This window comes from Pleurodeles waltl, chromosome 6 (genome assembly GCF_031143425.1).
Source record: "Pleurodeles waltl isolate 20211129_DDA chromosome 6, aPleWal1.hap1.20221129, whole genome shotgun sequence".
NCBI lineage: Eukaryota > Metazoa > Chordata > Amphibia > Caudata > Salamandridae > Pleurodeles > Pleurodeles waltl.
In genome coordinates, this window is record NC_090445.1 from 1,014,501,940 (window position 1) to 1,014,520,920 (window position 18,981).

General features: G+C 46.8%; 1 protein-coding gene across 3 annotated transcripts in view; it reads right to left on the reverse strand.

Annotated features, from left to right (window-relative positions):
- MEGF6 (multiple EGF like domains 6) overlaps positions 1 to 18,981 on the reverse strand; it is a 1,002,006-nt gene that overhangs the window by 359,228 nt on the left and 623,797 nt on the right. The window contains exon 1 of one of the 3 annotated variants that reach the window (XM_069239940.1): positions 2,866 to 3,177. The exons of the other annotated variants lie outside the window; for them this stretch is intronic. Coding sequence (XP_069096041.1) covers positions 2,866 to 3,031 — 166 coding nt within the window. The 5' untranslated portion in view covers positions 3,032 to 3,177. Of the gene's footprint in view, positions 1 to 2,865; positions 3,178 to 18,981 lie in introns of those variants that run through there. 3 annotated transcript variants of the gene reach the window in all.

Sequence of the window (18,981 nt, forward strand, 5' to 3'; positions counted from 1 at the left end):
AATGAATCTCTAGGCTTGTCTGTTTCTTATTTGCAGGATATCTGTTTGGTTTTTGCCTAAGAGATGAACCGGGCATAGAAAACAAGGGGAGAGAGAAAATGATGGAGATATAGTGGAGAAAAAAAGCTCATCCTTGGGTGTATTTCTCCTTACCATGGATACCAAATCCCTTCATGTTAAGTCAACAACCGTGGAACAGATATCGTTAAGTGTATGTCTACACCAATCCAAAGGCGACTCCCCTAAGTGCCTGCGGGGTCAACTCACTCCAGGTGTGGAGGAATCCCGCTGCCAATGTGTGTTATGCTGCTTAAATCACTGCAGACAGGGGTTTCCTTTGGCGGAACACCTGTGATGAACAATGCCCCACTGTGTGTTGAAGTTCTTATATGTTCTTCCAAATGACAGATCCTCTATGCACAACTGAACCACTTAAGCCGTCCCCCTAGTTTCACAGTGCATTACAGATGTGGACCAGTCAACTATAGACCACATCTGCTGTGTAGGGTGTCTCTCGCTGAACAATGTAGTGTACATGTTTGTCCAAGGTTTGACATAGAACAAACAGACGTTAAAATGTATATTAATATATTTATTATTAGGATTTGTGCCTCAGAAATACCAAACATTAAGTAGACACTGCAGCCTCGCAGTGGCCTCAACCTGGTCTCCACCAGGACAACCATGCGGGTTTAAGTCACAACAAGGAAACCTACTCAGATTGTCATGGTACTGACCAGGTGAGGTCTACCTTTGAGCAAAATGTGTGTTATGCAGGCAAAATCGTGTGCAATTCAAGTTTGTTTAATTTCACATATTTTATGTATTATGCTCCCAATCTCCACCCCGTTACGTTTTTATGTATTATTGTCGCCCGCATGCGCGAGCTTCAGCAAGAAATGTCTCACAGGAACCGTGAAACTATCCTGTACCAAAGACAAGTGATATTTCCTGCTTCCACCAGTCTCCCGCCGGTGCCTTGTGTTACTTTTGTACCCGCGGTACGCCCTTGCGTTCAATTTTCACACAGAGGACTGGCGAAATGTATTTCACGTTATAAGCGTAATTCTCACAATTTTAAATATATATTATGCCTCGAAAAAATGTTGTACGTCCATCCCGGCCCTTCCTTTTTTGTAAATTCATGTTCTTTTACTCCAATGCTCACAATTGCGAAGAGTATATGTAATTGCAGTCGTGCGTGCTAGTCTGGGGAATATTCCCCGAGCGCCAGCTGTTTGTGTCGTGTTTTCGGGATGCTTACCCCAGTTTAAGCCAGCACGTGTTGTTACTATTATAATCAGCACGACTGCTACATGCTGAATTTATAGGTGTAAGCAAGAAACTGGTATTTTTGTCAAAACTGGTTATTCAAATTGTTCCAAACCACACCAAAACATGTAAAAAGCGCACTTACAAACTAGTTGGTTTGTATAATATTTAACCCAGTCGGTCTGACACACTGTATTACAGGCTGGAAGTGTCACATTTTGCAGCGATGGAAACTTGCCTGGCTGCTTAAAGCGCCTCTAAAAACAGAGAAGCCCGCCCACCTAAAAAATAGTCTGTATCAAAATGCAGCACACATGACAAGCGTCAGTTCAAGCTCTGTGACGGCGAAAGAAACTCCGTCGCTGCTCACCTCTGTGTATAAACAGCAAGTCACGTATAAACTCAGCCTTTCATCAGCTGATGTTACTGAAAACTTACCACTAGATGCCACGAAATAATAACACCCGTCATGAACAGCACTTGGAACCTGCAAACATGCAGCACTAGGTGGAATGAACAGACAACATTATTAGCAAAATTTCTCCCACAAAGGGAATGGAAATGTTGATATAAAGCTTCATAAGAGGCCGAAGTTGTACTGCCAAACGGTGCATGTCCAGTCCATTTTGTAAATTGTAGTTGTATAGCGCTTACTACCACTGGTTAGACGGTTAAGCGCTTTGCAGCGAGTAACACGCTACTTCGGAGCCCAACCATAGAGGTGACTAGTAAAGTCGTATTTTTTTCATTCCTTTGGGTATTTGTTGTGTTCGGTCTGTGCTCTTCATTTCTTGTGTGTTTAGTAAGGGAAGTAGTAAGATGGATTTTTGTAAGTAGAGGTTATCTGTTAGTTGGCTGCCTTTTCTGCATCCGCCCCCACCACAACGTCATGTATTGATCATCTGCACTTTTTTTACCAACCCAGAAAAGATGAAAGGCAGACTTTACCCAGCAGCTTTAAAACATGTGATAGCTAAGCCACGGATCACTGCAGCAGGCGCTGCACCCACTGACCTACTGCATGTTATTAACTTTTCCTGAATCAGTAAATAACTGTAACATGTGCAATGGAATATCACAGTAAACATAAAAGATAGGCGAAGCGATGCATTATGTCACTAGAGGGTACATGCTCTCTCAACAGAAGCAATGAACGAAGTAATACCCCCTGTACTGCTGCACTAAAACTACACGAAGGGGCATTGTTAATGCATGGTCGTCCGTTTCGACCATTCCATCTGTGCCAGCCGCGCCTCTCCCAAGATTCACATAGCGCTCTGAGTCGTCCAAACAGTGACTCAGACAAATTCGTGAGTTATGCGCTTGTCCGCCTAAGCAGGATGTGTGTGCAATCACGGGGTCACAGATTTCCATCCTGACTGGGCCACCTCAGAGCTTCATCCCTCTAAGGCCGATAACATTAATTCTATTTGGTGGCTTAATAGTACCATCTATTCCCTGTAGCACTATCAAACGTTAAATCGGTGGCATCTAGCTTCTGTACACAAACAACATTTCATTATATTTCATGCCTTGAAATAAATACACGGTGGTAGGGGGTGAGAGCGCGCGCGGTGGCAGCCTGTCACATACCTGGTCTCCTTTCTCCGTGGCCCACGCCGTAGCCAGTGTGCCCCACATAACACGGGTAAAAACAGTTCTTCCATGGGTAGTGGTAGCGCGTGCCAGTGCCGCTTGCAAGGCGCCCCGAGGCGAGAAAGTGCAACAGTACTGTCACAAGAGCAGCCCCGAGGTCCATGGCTGAAAGGAGGAGCCGAGAATGGGCACACAAAAAGAAGAAAGAAATCTAATGAAAAGAGCTCTTTAGGGGCTTTCCTCCTCGTGATGCTGACAGGAAGGTGCAGAGTAATTACGAAGCGCAGCTGTGCACGCGGGACCCAGCAGCTCACAGCTGCTCCAGCTAGCAGCTACTGCCGTCCCGGCCGCATGCTGTGTGTAGTTTTAGAGCTGAGGTTTCAGGAGTTCCACCCACTCTTTAGGAATCTCAGCTTTCGTCCCACCCCCTGCAGGTAAACCCCGAGCCTAGGGAACTCCTGACCGGCCTCCCTTGCCTTCCCCACATGGGGTATGCAACCTCCGCTCCTCACCCGCCACCGCTCCTCAGATGTGGTGCGTGACATCACATTCCGCGCACTGGAGGGAACCAAGCGAATTCCTGGCCCATGCCTCCGGGGCACTGTTTGGGAGTTGGGTTCTGGCCAAGCTAAGTTTCTGTAATTGGCGGGGCTCGCCGGAGAATGGGAACAGAGAAATCTTTAAATCAACACCACATTTAGGAATGGCCCAGCTGGAAGAGTGAGATGGCTTTCAAGCTATATGCGTGACATATGTCACGAGACACGCAAGGAGCGCGCGTTGAGAAGAGCAGTGCTACTGGGACTGCAAATCCCCATGATAATATTCACCCATGTGGTTAGTTAATGAACTTACATTGCTGTAAACATTTTAAGGCCTGGCTTGCAGGGGGTGGTAAAGGGACACTGCCACCAAAAGAAGCTGGCCAGTCCGCCCACTTTCATTTCAGTGCACCACTTCCACCTGCCCTGTTGAAGGGCTGGAGCCCTGCTCAGTCCCGCCACTGATAGCGACAGTGCTGGAAATGGAAAAATACTCAGGGAATCCGTACGGTAGGGATCAAGGTGTAGCAGCTGAAAGAAGGTGGAGTCACGAAGAGCAGTCATGAAAAGCAGAGTCTGACACGCAACTTATGCACTATTTGTTTTCAAGAACCCTGTCTCAAAGAAATTGATAACAAGAACATTGTGAAAGTAGATTTTTACTGTTTGGCTACATAATTAGCTACAGAGAGGCTGCATTTTAATATGTATTATGGTGTCAGCACACCTGATGCGGTGATCTCTGAGCGGCCAACACATTCCCGGGGATAACAATGATAATGGTAAGACAACTCTGAGGGAAAACGAACTTGGTGGGGAGATCTGTGATGTTCTCTTGACACAGTTTTGACTCATAATGTAGCACAGAGGGTTAATGTTCCTGCTGTAAAGCACATTGTGTTACATGTAGATCACAGCTTTGTATGTTATATAGACAGGCAAATGGATTACTGCTCTTCACACAGCGATCCTTTTCCTTCATGTACTTCACAAGTTGCAATTCTTCTACTGGAGCAGTCAGTAGCATAACCAGTTTGTCATAGGCCCTAGTGCAAGGAAGGAAATGGGCCCCCTGACTAATGTTTGAATGATAAAATACAGCAATAATCAGGGTTCAGTGGGCACTGATGCCCCTGCACCAGCTGCTTCAATGGAAGCTATGCTCTAAGCTAGGCCCTCAATGTGTCCTAAACTGTGATTTTTCCATACTGCTGTGCCTTGAAATGTCCTCCAGGTAGATGTGTCAGAATATCATTTACATTCTCTAGATTTTCTATTATAACCTCGAATAGGGCAATAATAATAAAATAATTAGATACAATACTTTTGTCAGAAAATCTTTAGTCCACAATATTCTGGAACTGCACACGGATCATTCCAACGAAAACGTTCTTTATTCGGATTAGGGTACAAGAACCTTATATATGTCACACTTTGAGAGTAAGAGAAAAAACCTAGTTATGTTCTCCCAAACCAGTGACTAACCACACTATAGTAACTAGGCTATGGGACAACTCTTCAAATATCAGGACCTTTTGTCCACCAAGGAATTTTGGTAGTATCATCTTACCGAGGTGTGATGTGAATAAACAGCCGATGATGAAGCATGCCACTATTAAGTGGGTGAGGCGTCTATTCCAAATCTTGGAATGATCCTATTAGCTGGCAGATATGGGAGGTCAGTTTTGATGGGTATTCTCAAAATTCCTTGGTGGATAAACGGTCCTGATATTTGAAGAGTTGTCCCATAGGCTAGTTACTATAGTGTGGTTAGTACAAGAACATTATAAACCTCACACTGTTTCCTTTAAATGGACTAGGTAAAACATCTTATAAGGAGGTCCAATGATACTGGTCAAGCATTATTTTTTAAATCTGGATAATTATCTAATACCTCATAGTCACAGGATTTCCTTTACTATATTAGGGCTTCCCAGTGGAACAATGAGTTGGGATGCTACCCTGAGTGATTGCCAGTGGTTATACATATTGCCAGAATTCCTCCTATCATCTTTTTGAGTGTTTAAACCTAAAATAATGCACAACACAGGTGGCCAGGACTGATGCCTACCTGATGCTCACAGTGTGGACACTTCACTAAAACATTATAGCCTAATAGTAGTGCAATGTAAAAAGACACTTTCATCATGTAGAATTTTCTGCAGGACCCATACAATTTCACTAAAGTTGACCTCTTCACAGATATACACATGCCTGTGACAGAGTGTGTTCTCGGGAGTGAGGAGCTGATCAGCACCAGTGGTGTTCCACAACTTTTTGAGCAGTGAAGCATCATGGCCACTATCACGTAGCAGGTATGTGCACACATCAATGTCTACAAAAAGGTGAGGGCACATGCACATTGTAAAGCACTAGCAATGTGTGGCTCGTGTCATTTTTAATAGTGGACTTTTCTGCTGCTAATGATATTCCTTACCCTAGGCTTACAGGGCAGGATCACATAAAGTGATCGGCAAAATATGAGTGGAATGGAGAAAGCATGGCGTAGAAATTATGAGATTGAACCGAAACTAGGTGGACTAAACAAGTCAGCCTGAATAAGCATCAGTAGAAACTTGCCAATGTTTCTTACTAAACAAATAGAATTTACACTTCACCTAATACACTTTTCAATATCCTGGCACAACTGAAGTCTATAGGTACAACTCCAAAAGCACTGGCAAATCCGGAAAAACAGAAAGCCTGACAGACGTTTTTAATCTAAAATTATGTTGATGACATAAAACCCCTGTAAACAGTAGTTTTCAGCTTGTTTTAGGAGGCATTGAACTGGCACAGACCATTAATGGGTGTGTAAACACCTAGGACGTGCCTCAGCATGCTTATGTGTTTTTAAAGATGAGAGTTTTGGGGCGGGGTAGGGTAGGGAATAAGTGACTCTTATGTGCTTCTCAGCAGCACGAAGTCCAGCCCCCTTCTCACGCGGTGTGATTTTTCACTTCTCCCAGTTGGAGAAGGTTGTCAAACATGTAATTGTAAAACCAGTATGCATAGATTTTTCTTTTTTTTTAACTTGACTACTGGACATTCAACCTTCATAGACTAGCCTACCAATTTATCCATTGCACTGCCAGGTTGTTGGGAGCATTTAATTTATAACATACTCTGGCGGTCATTCTGACCCTGGCGGTCAAAGACCGCCAGGGCGGAGGACCGCGGGAGCACCGCCGACAGGCCGGCGGTGCTCCAATGGGGATTCCGACCGCGGCGGTAAAGCCGCGGTCGGACCGGCAACACTGGCGGTCTCCCGCCAGTGTACCGCCGCCCCATTGAATCCTCCAAGGCGGCGCAGCTTGCTGCGCCGCCGAGGGGATTCCGACCCCCCCTACCGCCATCCAGATCCCGGCGGTCCGACCGCCGGGATCCGGATGGCGGTAGGGGGGGTCGCGGGGCCCCCGTAAGAGGGCCCCTAAATGTATTTCACTGTCTGCTGTGCAGACAGTGAAATACGCGAAGGGTGCAACTGCACCCGTCGCACAGCTTCCACTCCGCCGGCTCGATTCCGAGCCGGCTTCATCGTGGAAGCCTCTTTCCCGCTGGGCTGGCGGGCGGCCTGAAGGCGACCGCCCGCCAGCCCAGCGGGAAAGTCAGAATTACTGCCGCGGTCTTTCGACCGCGGAACGGTAACCTGACGGCGGGACTTTGGCGGGCGGCCTCCGCCGCCCGCCAAGGTCAGAATGAGGGCCTCTGTCTTTGTCGCCCTCCTCAATGCACCTCTCCTCAAACCTTTCTCTCTAACTATCTCCATGTGTCAGCGTAACCCCTCTTTATACAACTCTCTATCACACTTGTCTGACTCAACTCTTTCTCCCAGTCAACCTCTCTCTTTCACACCTCTCCATACCTCTCTCTTTCCGCCATTCTCCTCATCATTGTCTCATCACCTCTCCTCTCTTTCTATCACTACCTCTTTGGGTCTGGCTTGGCAGAGAAACTGTCACCAGACCTTGTGTGATGATTAGAAAAAGAGGTTTCAAAAGCAATCGTAATCTGTGACATTCTGTGAGTTACATACGTAATCAGTGCCAAGAAGGTTAAAGTAAGCACTGAGAGGCATCTACAATGGGGGTGAGTTCAATGTGATGTACTGATAAAGGCCAGTTGACGTGAGCTTTCTCTAGGCCTCGAAAGGCACCCAGGATCAGTTCCCATGCTTAAGTCATTTCAGTATTTACCTTGCCCACTTAGCATTGGGGTCCAGCGCCAAATTTTCATATTCTACCCATTTTCCGACATCACTTCTCCATACAAACATTCTGTGTCCCATCGGCGACTTCCATCTCACTGCCACCAGTCTTTTAGCTAGGGCGAATGTCTTATCAATGAATCTACTTCTTACCTTTTTAGGGTCGAGCGCAAAGCGCTCTGTCCCTGGTGTGATCTCTCTATGGGTTTGTAACCACGCCCAGGTCACTCCCATCAGTTTGGTTGGTTCGTGGGCTTGCCTTTTAAAATTCGCTTGATTTCATAAGTGAAAGACATGCATACCTCATGCCTTTTCTGGTGTTTAGCCCTCCTCGAGCGCACCCACCAACTACTGAAAACATATGAGGCTCAATGTTTTCCGTATGGTTTCTGGACTACTTTTTATTTTTATTTCGCAGCATGATCTCACTTGGCAGTAGTTGAGCACTTTGCATGACATCGACCCTGTTACATTTGCACTTTTGCGGGTTACATGGATAATTGCACTTTTGCCAGTTACATGGATAATTGCACTTTTGCCGATACGTTTCACCGCGAGCGAACTTCTGTTTCCTTTTGTGTGTCTGCTTTGCGCTGATGGCGGCAGTCGGCTCGCTTATGTGAAACGTTTACTTTTCAGTTTATGTGGCAAGAAAAGTCTGGTTAGTTATGTGAAACTGTTTTTCTTTTCATTTTCAATTTATGTGGCAAGAAATGTTCGGTTAGGAGTTTACAATGCTAATAGCTCTAACGCGGGCAAACGCGAGACCCATTGCAAATGCTTGTTCCTCTTGGAGCATGGGTAAACCCAAATACACATTCAGGGGGTGGCCGTTATACGAGTCGCAGCTCATTGTGCTCAAAAGGGGTAGGGTGATGCAGCTCATGGCAGGGGGACAACAAACACAATAAATAATTTTTTTTAAAAAACGTACGTGGCTCGCCTTTGCCTCCGCCTCACCACTCCTCGTCACAGCAGGCACAGGCTCCCAGCCTGCCCTGCGGCCAATCCTAACACTGCTTCAATGCTGCTGGCAGCATGAAAGCAGCATTATAATTGGCCGCAGTGCCCTGGCTTGGCACTCCAAGGCAAACTAGAAGCCTCTGCCTGCTCTCTGTAACACAGCAACACAGTGCCTGGTTGGCTAGAGCACAGTGCGCAATTGTGTTTGGCTGGCCTGTGATGGCTGGCCAAACACACATGGGCACTGAGGAGAGTGCTGTGCATTCCCCCTGTGTCCCTGTCATGCCCCATGGCCCCGCCCCTTTAACAATAAAACAATAATAAACATAGTTTATGTTGCTGGCGGGGGAAGGTTTCCTCTGCCATAGCAGAGAAGCTGCCGCTGCGTTATACTCCTTTTAGTCATAACATTCACAAGCTGCCCTATGGTTATACAAATCTTCCAACTCACCTCTCCCTCTACCCCTCTCTGCATCTACCTCTTTCTAACTCATTTCTCTTTTAACCTTGCCCCATCTCACCTTTAGCAATATCCCACCCTACTCGCTCTCTCTGCATTTGATTCTCTCTACCATTCTCTAAAGCCTTTCCTAGCTCCATACATTTCTTTTACTGTGTACCTCTTCCTCCAGCCATCTCTCCTTACTTTACCTTTCTTATATCTTGCACCACTTACCATTTCTCTGACTCACAGAGTCAGAATCATCTAGCTGGAGAGGGGGGCATGTTGAAAGATGAGCAACAGGACAGGGAAGGAGAAGCATGGGGAAAATTGTTAAAGTTCACCATATGGACCAGTGAAAATTCTCGAAGCTGTGCTTTGATATATTTTCACAGTTACAGTAAAAAGGCCACTTGTGGGGGGGATTTATTTGTTGTTATGAATATCCAGCAGTTAAGAGCTATGTGTACATACCACATTTTAAAGTTATGCACGAAACATCCCCAAATACCATTGCTTGTTGTAAGACAAAGAAGAGTCTAGATCCAAGCACAACATGAAATGACCTTATTAATGCTTGTTCCAGCTTTTCTTAAAAATTGGACCCAAGTACGCCAATATGAAGTGATACAGTGGCCCTGTACTGTGGCATTCCTGTATGACAGCAGCTATCACATCATTCACCCCCATCACTGGTACACAGCATGATAGACACTGTGCATGTCTCTATTTAACAGTCAATGTGTGTGTCTCCATTCACTAGATCTGGAATCTATAGAGGATACTATAAGAGGCAGCAAGGGAGTAGCCAGAAATTTTAAATATCTCCCACTTTGAACCAAAGCTCTTATGGCACACAGCGAACAAAGCAAGTCATTGCAACCCTCCCCAGGGGAGCTCGCTTGTCTCTTCCATCAAAGCATCTATCAATTTATCTTTTCCTCCTTCCATCCACCTACTGATAATCACCATGTCATCTTTACATTCTGTTATCCATTCAGGCTTTCACCCAACAGTCTGTCACCATTTCATCCATCTGTCAGCCCATTCATTTCCAGAACTATCCATCTGTCTTCAGACCTATACATCAAACATATCCATCCTTTCACTCAGTGTAGGAAGTTGGCTCTGTATGTACTATTTCAAAGTAAGAAATAGCATGCACAGAGTCCAAGGGTTCCCCTTAGAGGTAAGATAGTGGCAAAAAGAGATAATTCTAATGCTCTATTCTGTGGTAGTGTGGTCGAGCAGTAGGCTTATCAAAGGGTAGTGTTAAGCATTTGTTGTACACACACAGGCAATAAATGAGGAACACACACTCAGAGACAGTTCCAGGCCAATAGGTTTTTGTATAGAAAAATATATTTTCTTAGTTTATTTTAAGAACCACAGGTTCACGATTTACAAGTAATACTTCAAATGAAAGGTATTTCAGGTAGGTACTTTAGGAACTTTGAATTAGCAAAATAGCATATACAGTTTTCACATAAATGACATATAGCTATTTTAAAACTAGACACTGTAATTTTCAACAGTTCCTGGGGGAGGTAAGTGTTTGTTAGTTTTTGCAGGTAAGTAAACCACCTACAGGGTTCAAGCTTGGGTCCAAGGTAGCCCACCGTTGGGGGTTCAGAGCAACCCCAAAGTTACCACACCAGCAGCTCAGGGCCGGTCAGGTGCAGAGGTCAAAGTGGTGCCCAAAACGCATAGGCTTCAATGGAGAAGGGGGTGCCCCAGTTCCAGTCTGCCAGCAGGGAAGTACCCGTGTCTTCGGAGGGCAGACCAGGGGGGTTTTGTAGGGCACCGGGGGGGACACAAGTCCACACAAAAAGTACACACTCAGCAGCACGGGGGCAGCCGGGTGCAGTGTGCAAACAGGCGTCGGGTTCGCAATAGGATTCAATGGAAGACCAAGGGGTCTCTTCAGCGATGCAGGCAGGGGGGGGCTCCTCGGGGTAGCCACCACCTGGGCAAGGGAGAGGGCCCTCCTAGGGGTCGCTCCTGCACTGGAGGTCGGATCCTTCAGGTCCTGGGGGCTGCGGGTGCAGTGTCTTTACCAGGCGTCGGGTCTTTGAAGCAGGCAGTCGCGGTCAGGGGGAGCCTCGGGATTCCCTCTACAGGCGTCGCTGTGGGGGCCCAGGGGGGTCAACTCTGACTACTCACGGTCTCGCAGTCGCCGGGGAGTCCTCCCTGAAGTGATTGTTCTCCACAAGTCGAGCCGGGGGCGTCGGGTGCAGAGTGCCAAGTCTCACGCTTCCGGCGGGAAACGCGTGTTGTTTCAAAGTTGCTTCTTTGTTGTAAAGTTGCAGTCTTTGGTGAACAGGGCCGCTGTCCTCGGGAGTTCTTGGTCCTTCTAGATGCAGAGCAGTCCTCTGAGGCTTCAGAGGTCGCTGGTCCATGTGGAAAGCTTCGCTGGAGCAGTGTCTTTAGAAGTGGGGAGACAGGCCGGTAGAGCTGGGGCCAAAGCAGTTGGTGTCTCCGTCTTCTCTGCAGGGTTTTTCAGCTTAGCAGTCCTCTTCTTCTTAGGTTGCAGGAATCTCTGTTCCTAGGTTCTGGGGAGCCCCTAAATACTGAATTTAGGGGTGTGTTTAGGTCTGGGGGGTTAGTAGCCAATGGCTACTAGCCCTGAGGGGGGCTACACCCTCTTTGTGCCTCCTCCCTGAGGGGAGGGGGGGCACATCCCCAATCCTATTGGGGGAATCCTCCATCTGCAAGATGGAGGATTTCTAAAAGTTAGAGTCACCTCAGCTCAGGACACCTCAGGGGCTGTCCTGACTGGCCAGTGACTCCTCCTTGTTTTTCTCATTATCTCCTCCGGCCTTGCCGCCAAAAGTGGGGCCGTGGCCAGAGGGGGCGGGCAACTCCACTAGCTGGAGTGCCCTGGGGTGTTGTAACAAAGGGGGTGAGCCTTTGAGGCTCACCGCCAGGTGTTACAGTTCCTGCAGGGGGAGGTGTGAAGCACCTCCACCCAGTTCAGGCTTTGTTACTAGCCACAGAGTGACAAAGGCACTCTCCCCATGTGGCCAGCAACATGTCTGGTGTGTGGCAGGCTGCTAAAACCAGTCAGCCTACACGGGTAGTCGGTTAAGGTTTCAGGGGCACCTCTAAGGTGCCCTCTGGGGTGTATGTTACAATAAAATGTACACTGGCATCAGTGTGCATTTATTGTGCTGAGAAGTTTGATACCAAACTTCACAGTTTTCAGTGTAGCCATTATGCTGCTGTGGAGTTCGTGCATGACAGACTCCCAGACCATATACTCTTATGGCTACCCTGCACTTACAATGTCTAAGGTTTTGCTTAGACACTGTAGGGGCATAGTGCTCATGCACCTATGTCCTCACCTTTGGTATAGTGCACCCTGCCTTAGGGCTGTAAGGCCTGCTAGAGGGGTGACTTATCTATACCTGTAGGCAGTGTGAGGTTGGCATGGCACCCTGAGGGGAGTGCCATGTCGACTTAGTCATTTTGTCCTCACTAGCACACACAAGCTGGCAAGCAGTGTGTCTGTGCTGAGTGAGGGGTCCCCAGGGTGGCATAAGACATGCTGCAGCCCTTAGAGACCTTCCCTGGCATCAGGGCCCTTGGTACCAGGGGTACCAGTTACAAGTGACTTACCTGGATGCCAGGGTGTGCCAATTGTGGAAACAAAAGTACAGGTTAGGGAAAGAACACTGGTGCTGGGGCCTGATTAGCAGGCCTCAGCACACTTTCAAATCAAAACTTAGCATCAGCAAAGGCAAAAAGTCAAGGGGTAACCATGCCAAGGAGGCATTTCCTTACACTCAGTCATCAATTGTTTCAGTTATCTATCACCATCCATCTATTGATCCACCCATCCATCTATTTATCCTTTAGCTCATCCATCCTTTCACTCCATCCATCCATCCCCTTTAACTTATCCACCCACCCACCCTTTTACTCAGCCATTCATATTTTCACTCATCCATCCACTCTTCCACCCATCTATCCACTCATCCATCCACTTACCCTTTCACTCATCCACCCATCCACTCTTTCATCCAGACATCCATTTACCCTCCCTTTCACTCATCAATCCATACTTACGTCCATCCTTTCACTCATCCATCCTTTCACCCATGCTTTTATTCATCCCTTCACTCACCCATCCATCTACCCTTTCACTCAGCACATCATCAATCCTTTGATTGATCCATCCATCCATCCATTTACCCTTTCACTCATCCATTCTTTCTCTCATCACTTTCTCTCATCATCAATCCACAAATCCATCTATCCATCCACCCATCCATCTTCCACCCTTTCACTCATCCATCCATCCATCCATTCATTCTTTCACTCATCCATCCCTTAACTCATTCATCCATGCATCTATCAATTCACCTTTTCACTCACATCTGCATCCGTCCATCAAACATACTTCAACCACCCATCCATTTACCCTTTCACTCTTCCCACCCTTTCAACTAGCCATCCATCCTCCCTTTTATGCATTATTTCACTCATCTGTCCTTACAACCATCCTTTCATTTATCCATACATTCATTCTTGCATTCATCCACCCTTTCACTTCATCCACTCATCCACCCTCCATTTACTCTTTCACTTATCATCCATTCTTTCACTCACTCACTCACTCACTCATCCACCCGTCCTTTCCCCCATCATCCACCTATCCACCCTTTCACACATCCATCCATGCTTTCACTCATCCATCCTTACATCCATCCTTTCACTCTTCCATCCTTCCATCCATCCATCCATCCATTCACCTTCCCACCCTTTTGCGTTCTGAGCCTATGTCTCTCGAGTTACAGAAAGAAGAGGCCCATCGAAAACCGCACCCCACTGTAGCTGCTAAAGCGGGCGGGTGGATTGATAACGCCCCTGAGAAACATCATGTAAAACAAGGGTGTTCAACGTAGGTTTAGGAGGATCACAAGCTTGCCAGATTTTGCAGTAAAAGACTGACTATGTGAACAAGCTCTATTTATTTACACTGAAGGTACATTAATATTATGCAGTAGCGGCTCGAGGGCTGCAGAAGGGGCGGGATGGGGAGGTGCGGGAGAGGGGGAGGCGGTAGGAAATAAACTTTACATTTAATTTAAAAAAAACACTTACCTCTTCCACCGCTCCTTGTCCCTCGACGCTCCTCTGCTTCTGCAGGCACAGGCTCCCAGCCGGCCCTGCACCAATCCTGACGCTGCTCTGAGCAGCGTCAGGATTGGCTGGGAGCGCCCAGCCAGGGCACTCCCAGGCAGACTGGGAGCCTGTGCAGGCTCTCTCCAGCCCAGCAGCTGTGTTGCTGGGCTGGAGAGAGCCTACAGCACATGTGTGTTCGGCCAGCCCGAGACGGCCGGTCAAACACACATGCGCTGTGAAGGGGGAGTACACAGCACTCCCCCCAGTGCACGTCACCCCTATGGCCCCACCCCTTTTAAAGAAAACAATAATAAACATAGTTTATTATTGTTTTCTTACAAATGTTTTGCAGCTGCCACTGCTGGCGGGGAGGTGAACGGAGGAGCTGCCACTGATATTATGTGAGTGTCATGAAAATCTGGCTTTGACCTGGCCATCTTGCACAACCCTCACACAGAACTGTATGCCGAAGGTAGTTGATGCAAGAGGGGTAATGTATTTAGTCACGTAAGAAGACAGAAAAATTAGAAGGCAATATTTAGAACAATTCTAAGCTCTAAGTGCCACTTTGTGAATAAAGATGCTATTATCAAGGAACTATCCAGTGTAGGCCCGGGGCATATTTTCAGGATTTTATTTAGTTAAATTTACTGTTTATACATAGGGAGGGGCTACTCTGAAAAATATCACATTGACCTGGCCCTTCTGGGTCCACATTGGACACTCCAGCAGGCCATTACAGTCCAGACACTCAAATTAGGTAACCTAGGGCCAGATGTATCATCCGATTTTGCACTCGCAAACAGCAAAATCGGCCGTTTGCGAGTGCAAAATCGGGGTCTGCAATGCATCAAATGCATTCGCAGACCAAATACCAAGATTCGCAAAATCCAGGTCGTAAAGCAATTCTGCAAAAAATCGCTAATTGCGATTTTTCGCAGAATGGTATTTTGCAAGTGCAAAATACCATGTCCAGCAACCAGGTGGTAACCTGGTGCAAAATTTAAAAATGCAGTAAAACAGAATTTTTAAATTTGAAATGTAAAGCACACATGCCCTTTTGGCATATGTGTCCTTTACATGTGTAAAAAAAAAAATTGGGGTGCAGGAGAGGGGGCCTTAGGCCCCCCGCACCCTGGCCCTTTGCTTTTCTCAAATTGCGATTTCTGTTTCAGAAATCGCAATTTGCGAAAATGCTAAAAATTCGCAGCTATGGGCCAGCAGGCCCATAGCTGCGAATGGGGCCAGTATCGCAATTTGCGATTCGGTAATTGCATTTGCGATTTTTAAGAAATCGCAATTACCGAATCGCAAATGTGATACATGGCCCTTTGCGAATCGGTAATTGCGATTTCTTAAAAATCGCAATTACCGAATCGCACTGGGCCAGATTCATACATCTGGCCCCTAATGTGTTCTCCTGAATGTGGAGGAGGCTAGACAGACATTTCCATGGCTAGCTACAAACGTTAAAATCACTGACCTGGTGAACAAGACTACAGTTTAATTTTAATGGAAGCACACTAGTGGGTTTTACCGTTTTTGATATGGTTCCCCGCTCGCTCTTTGAGCCCAATGCAGTCAGTGTGCAGCCCAGCGGGGGCAGACCAGACAATATCAGCAGCACGTGCCGCCAAGCTGCAGGTGCCCTGCAAGGCAGTGGCTCCACCGCAGGGATAATGTATGTTGCTGAGCAGCCTCTGGCAGGTTTTGTTTTTAGCTCTGGCTGCCGCTCCTACTAGTGCAAAATTCGGCACTGTCTTTGGAGGAGGGTTATCGTTCCAACAGGGTCTATTCTTACTACTTCTTAGAGAGGCTCGGCCAACCGGCAGGTCCAATACTTTTAAACGCACCCCAGAACTTGTTGGTTTTGATTACATGTCAACATGGCACTGTCAATTGATTTAAACCACAAGCCCCGTGAGCCAGGCACATAAATTTAAACATGAATACACTAGAGAAAGGAAGAGCGAATAGATGTGTGAAAAGCATTTCCTTTTAGAGGAGGCTGCATTTTTTTAAAGGAAGCCTGTTTCTAAAACAAGAGGTCATGACACAAGACCAAAGAGCAGAGTCTGAGGGAAATCAGATGCAGTTTCATAACATTGATACCCCCTTCCCTTTGGGGATGTGAGAACCTTGACATTAAAACCACACAATGCATATGACATAATAAATGACAGTGACACTCAGTGGATAAAATATGTTGCAAGTTTATTGATTACGCAGGTTGGGTTAGCTTATGGCCGGCCGGTTCAAGTGTCCACTGTGAGTTCCTTGAATAGCAGTCATCCATCCTGAGAAAGCTAGAGCTGTCCTGTTGGTGTTTTGAGCACCAACACACTTAGGGGCATGTTTACAAGAAACTGGCGCATCAGCACCGATGCGCCAGGTATCTTGTGTCACCCCTGCCCCACCTAATGACACCATAGGCGCCCTGTGATTACAATATGGCGCACCATGGCGGACGTTAGGCCAATAACATCAACATTTTTGCCGCTATTGAGGTGCTTTGCTGAATTAGTGTCAAAAATGTTGACACAATTGCAGCAAAGTGCAGCAAGGCTCATTGATTTCAATGTGTGTGTCATTTTAATGCCTGCTCTGAGCAGGTGTTAAAAATGAAAGGACATTTTCACTTTACTGTTTTTTTGGGGCTCCTAATGCCAGAAGCCCCCTTGCATACATTATGCCTGACTCACGCATAACGTGGTGCAAGGGGGTGCAAAGTGGTGCAATGCAAGCATTGCACCAATTTGTAAATACAGCACGGCAAAAATGCCTCATTGATGCCACATTAGACTAAAAACAATTACGTTAATGTGACACAAGGAAGCGCTAGGGGCTTGTAAATTTGTCCCTTAGATTCTTTACAGCTCGTTCATTCTCAGTGGGTTGTCACCATACTCTTTAATTTTGTGTCATATTCCTGACAAGTCAGAGCGAAACCCCGGCCAGTCTCCACAGTTGCTCAGGAAAACAACTTTCTCTAGAGGGATTAAGGAGCGCCGTCATGTCATCCCAGGCCCCGCCGTAAAGACTCCCAGTGACATGAGGGATTGCTTTGCCTCCACGATCCACTATCTGGAGACCTTTCAGTTGTTTTAAAGCTTTAGGATCACCCTGTAACTCTTCCAAACTTCAGGGATGGCACTTCATGATAACCAAGGACCCCCCACCTGTACTTCCCTCACCTACCCCTTAAGTACAGCCAGCCCTTTCTAGGGCTTCCCTAGTGTTTAGCAGGAAATTGTCTTTATCCACATCAGACAAGAGTACCCCATCTGGTACAAAATTATTGCTCAGTTGGCTATGCCTGATAAAACCCAATCCATGCTGCATTGTACATTTCTGTAAGGACAGACTATTTCTCTACCTGGACATCTCCATAGCCACAGGTGATCTAGCTCCCTGCCACAGCCTACATGGTATGATTTCTGACCAAACTATATTGTTGCCTCCCAATAGGGTGGCCATAATTGTATGACCCTGTTGTATAGCCTGTAAAAGGGGGCCCCTCCCACAGGGTGTCAGATCATTTCCCCCCAGATGGATTATCGGAATGTCGGGCTTAACCTGCTCTTCCACCAAAAGCTTTTGAAATGTAGGTTTCAGCATGGACCATTTCATCCCTGGGCTTCCCATCCAGGACAATTCATCATTACTGAAACCAGAGTTCCAAGTCCTCTCTCTGGCCCGCTGCTCTGGCTATAAAGAAGTGACCGATCACGCAAGTCCTAAATAAAAACAAGACGGTACGCATTAACACACACTTTATTACCACCTGCAATCACTCTCAATTTGTGAGGTTCCAATTCTTATCAAGGCATAAACCATTTCTTTTAACCTGAGTCACATAGTCACAAAATCTCCTGCCCCACATTTTCAGGCAGAAAAGACATTAACAACACATGCAAATTGTTTGTTAAACAGTCTTTTGGCAGACCCACTGTTACCTTCATGTACCCACAAGTCACAATGTACTCTGCAATTGGGGAGGTTGTGAAGACAACCCTTCCCCTCCTTGCCTCTTTTTTACACATACAATTTGTATCTGTCTGACTGCCATCTTCCAATCCGCTTAACTGCCCCCGGTGCCTTCCTTAAAAGGAGTTGTGGCAGCCCCACTTCTAAACGAATCCGTGAACCATTTCTGTCCATGGCATCCCGCCTCTGAAAGCGCCCACCTCAGGACTTTTCTGTATTGAAATTGGGTGAGAGGCTGGCCATCCTGGTGAAGCAGTAAGTATCCTGGTTATTTGGGATGGTAGGCCATATACGGCTCAGCAGCTCTATCGGGCAACACTTGGGGTCCCCGATCTGGTCAAACGTAAAACTGTGCCTTTTCCGTTCTGGTCTGTTTTCAAATGCCTCATTGTCAATTCAACCACATTTTGACCCATCTTGAGGTTGCCCATCCTTAGTGTCCTATATGTTGGGTCGTTCTTTGGTTTTGCCAGTATCTAAGAAGTCCGGAAGGCCCCAAAAAAGGCTAGGGAAAAAGTGTTGGAGAATAATAGCTCCTCATACTGTGAGCTGCAGATGGCCATGAGTGCCCCTATCAACCCCTTTAGCATGTTCAAATAATGCCAATCACCAAAGAAGACCAGCCCTGGGAGATGGCACCTTATGAGACCTCTTGGCCTACTCCTCGCCTACTGATGCCCAGGGCAATAAAAAAAGGGGTGACCAACCCTCTCCACCTACAGTGGCCCCATGTGCTCAGCTTCCACCCTAGCAGGGGAGCAACACTAGGATGCTGTCCAATCTATGTCGCCCTGTGTGAGACGCAGCAGGCTACATTTCTCCATAACTTGCAAGTTGCCCCAACA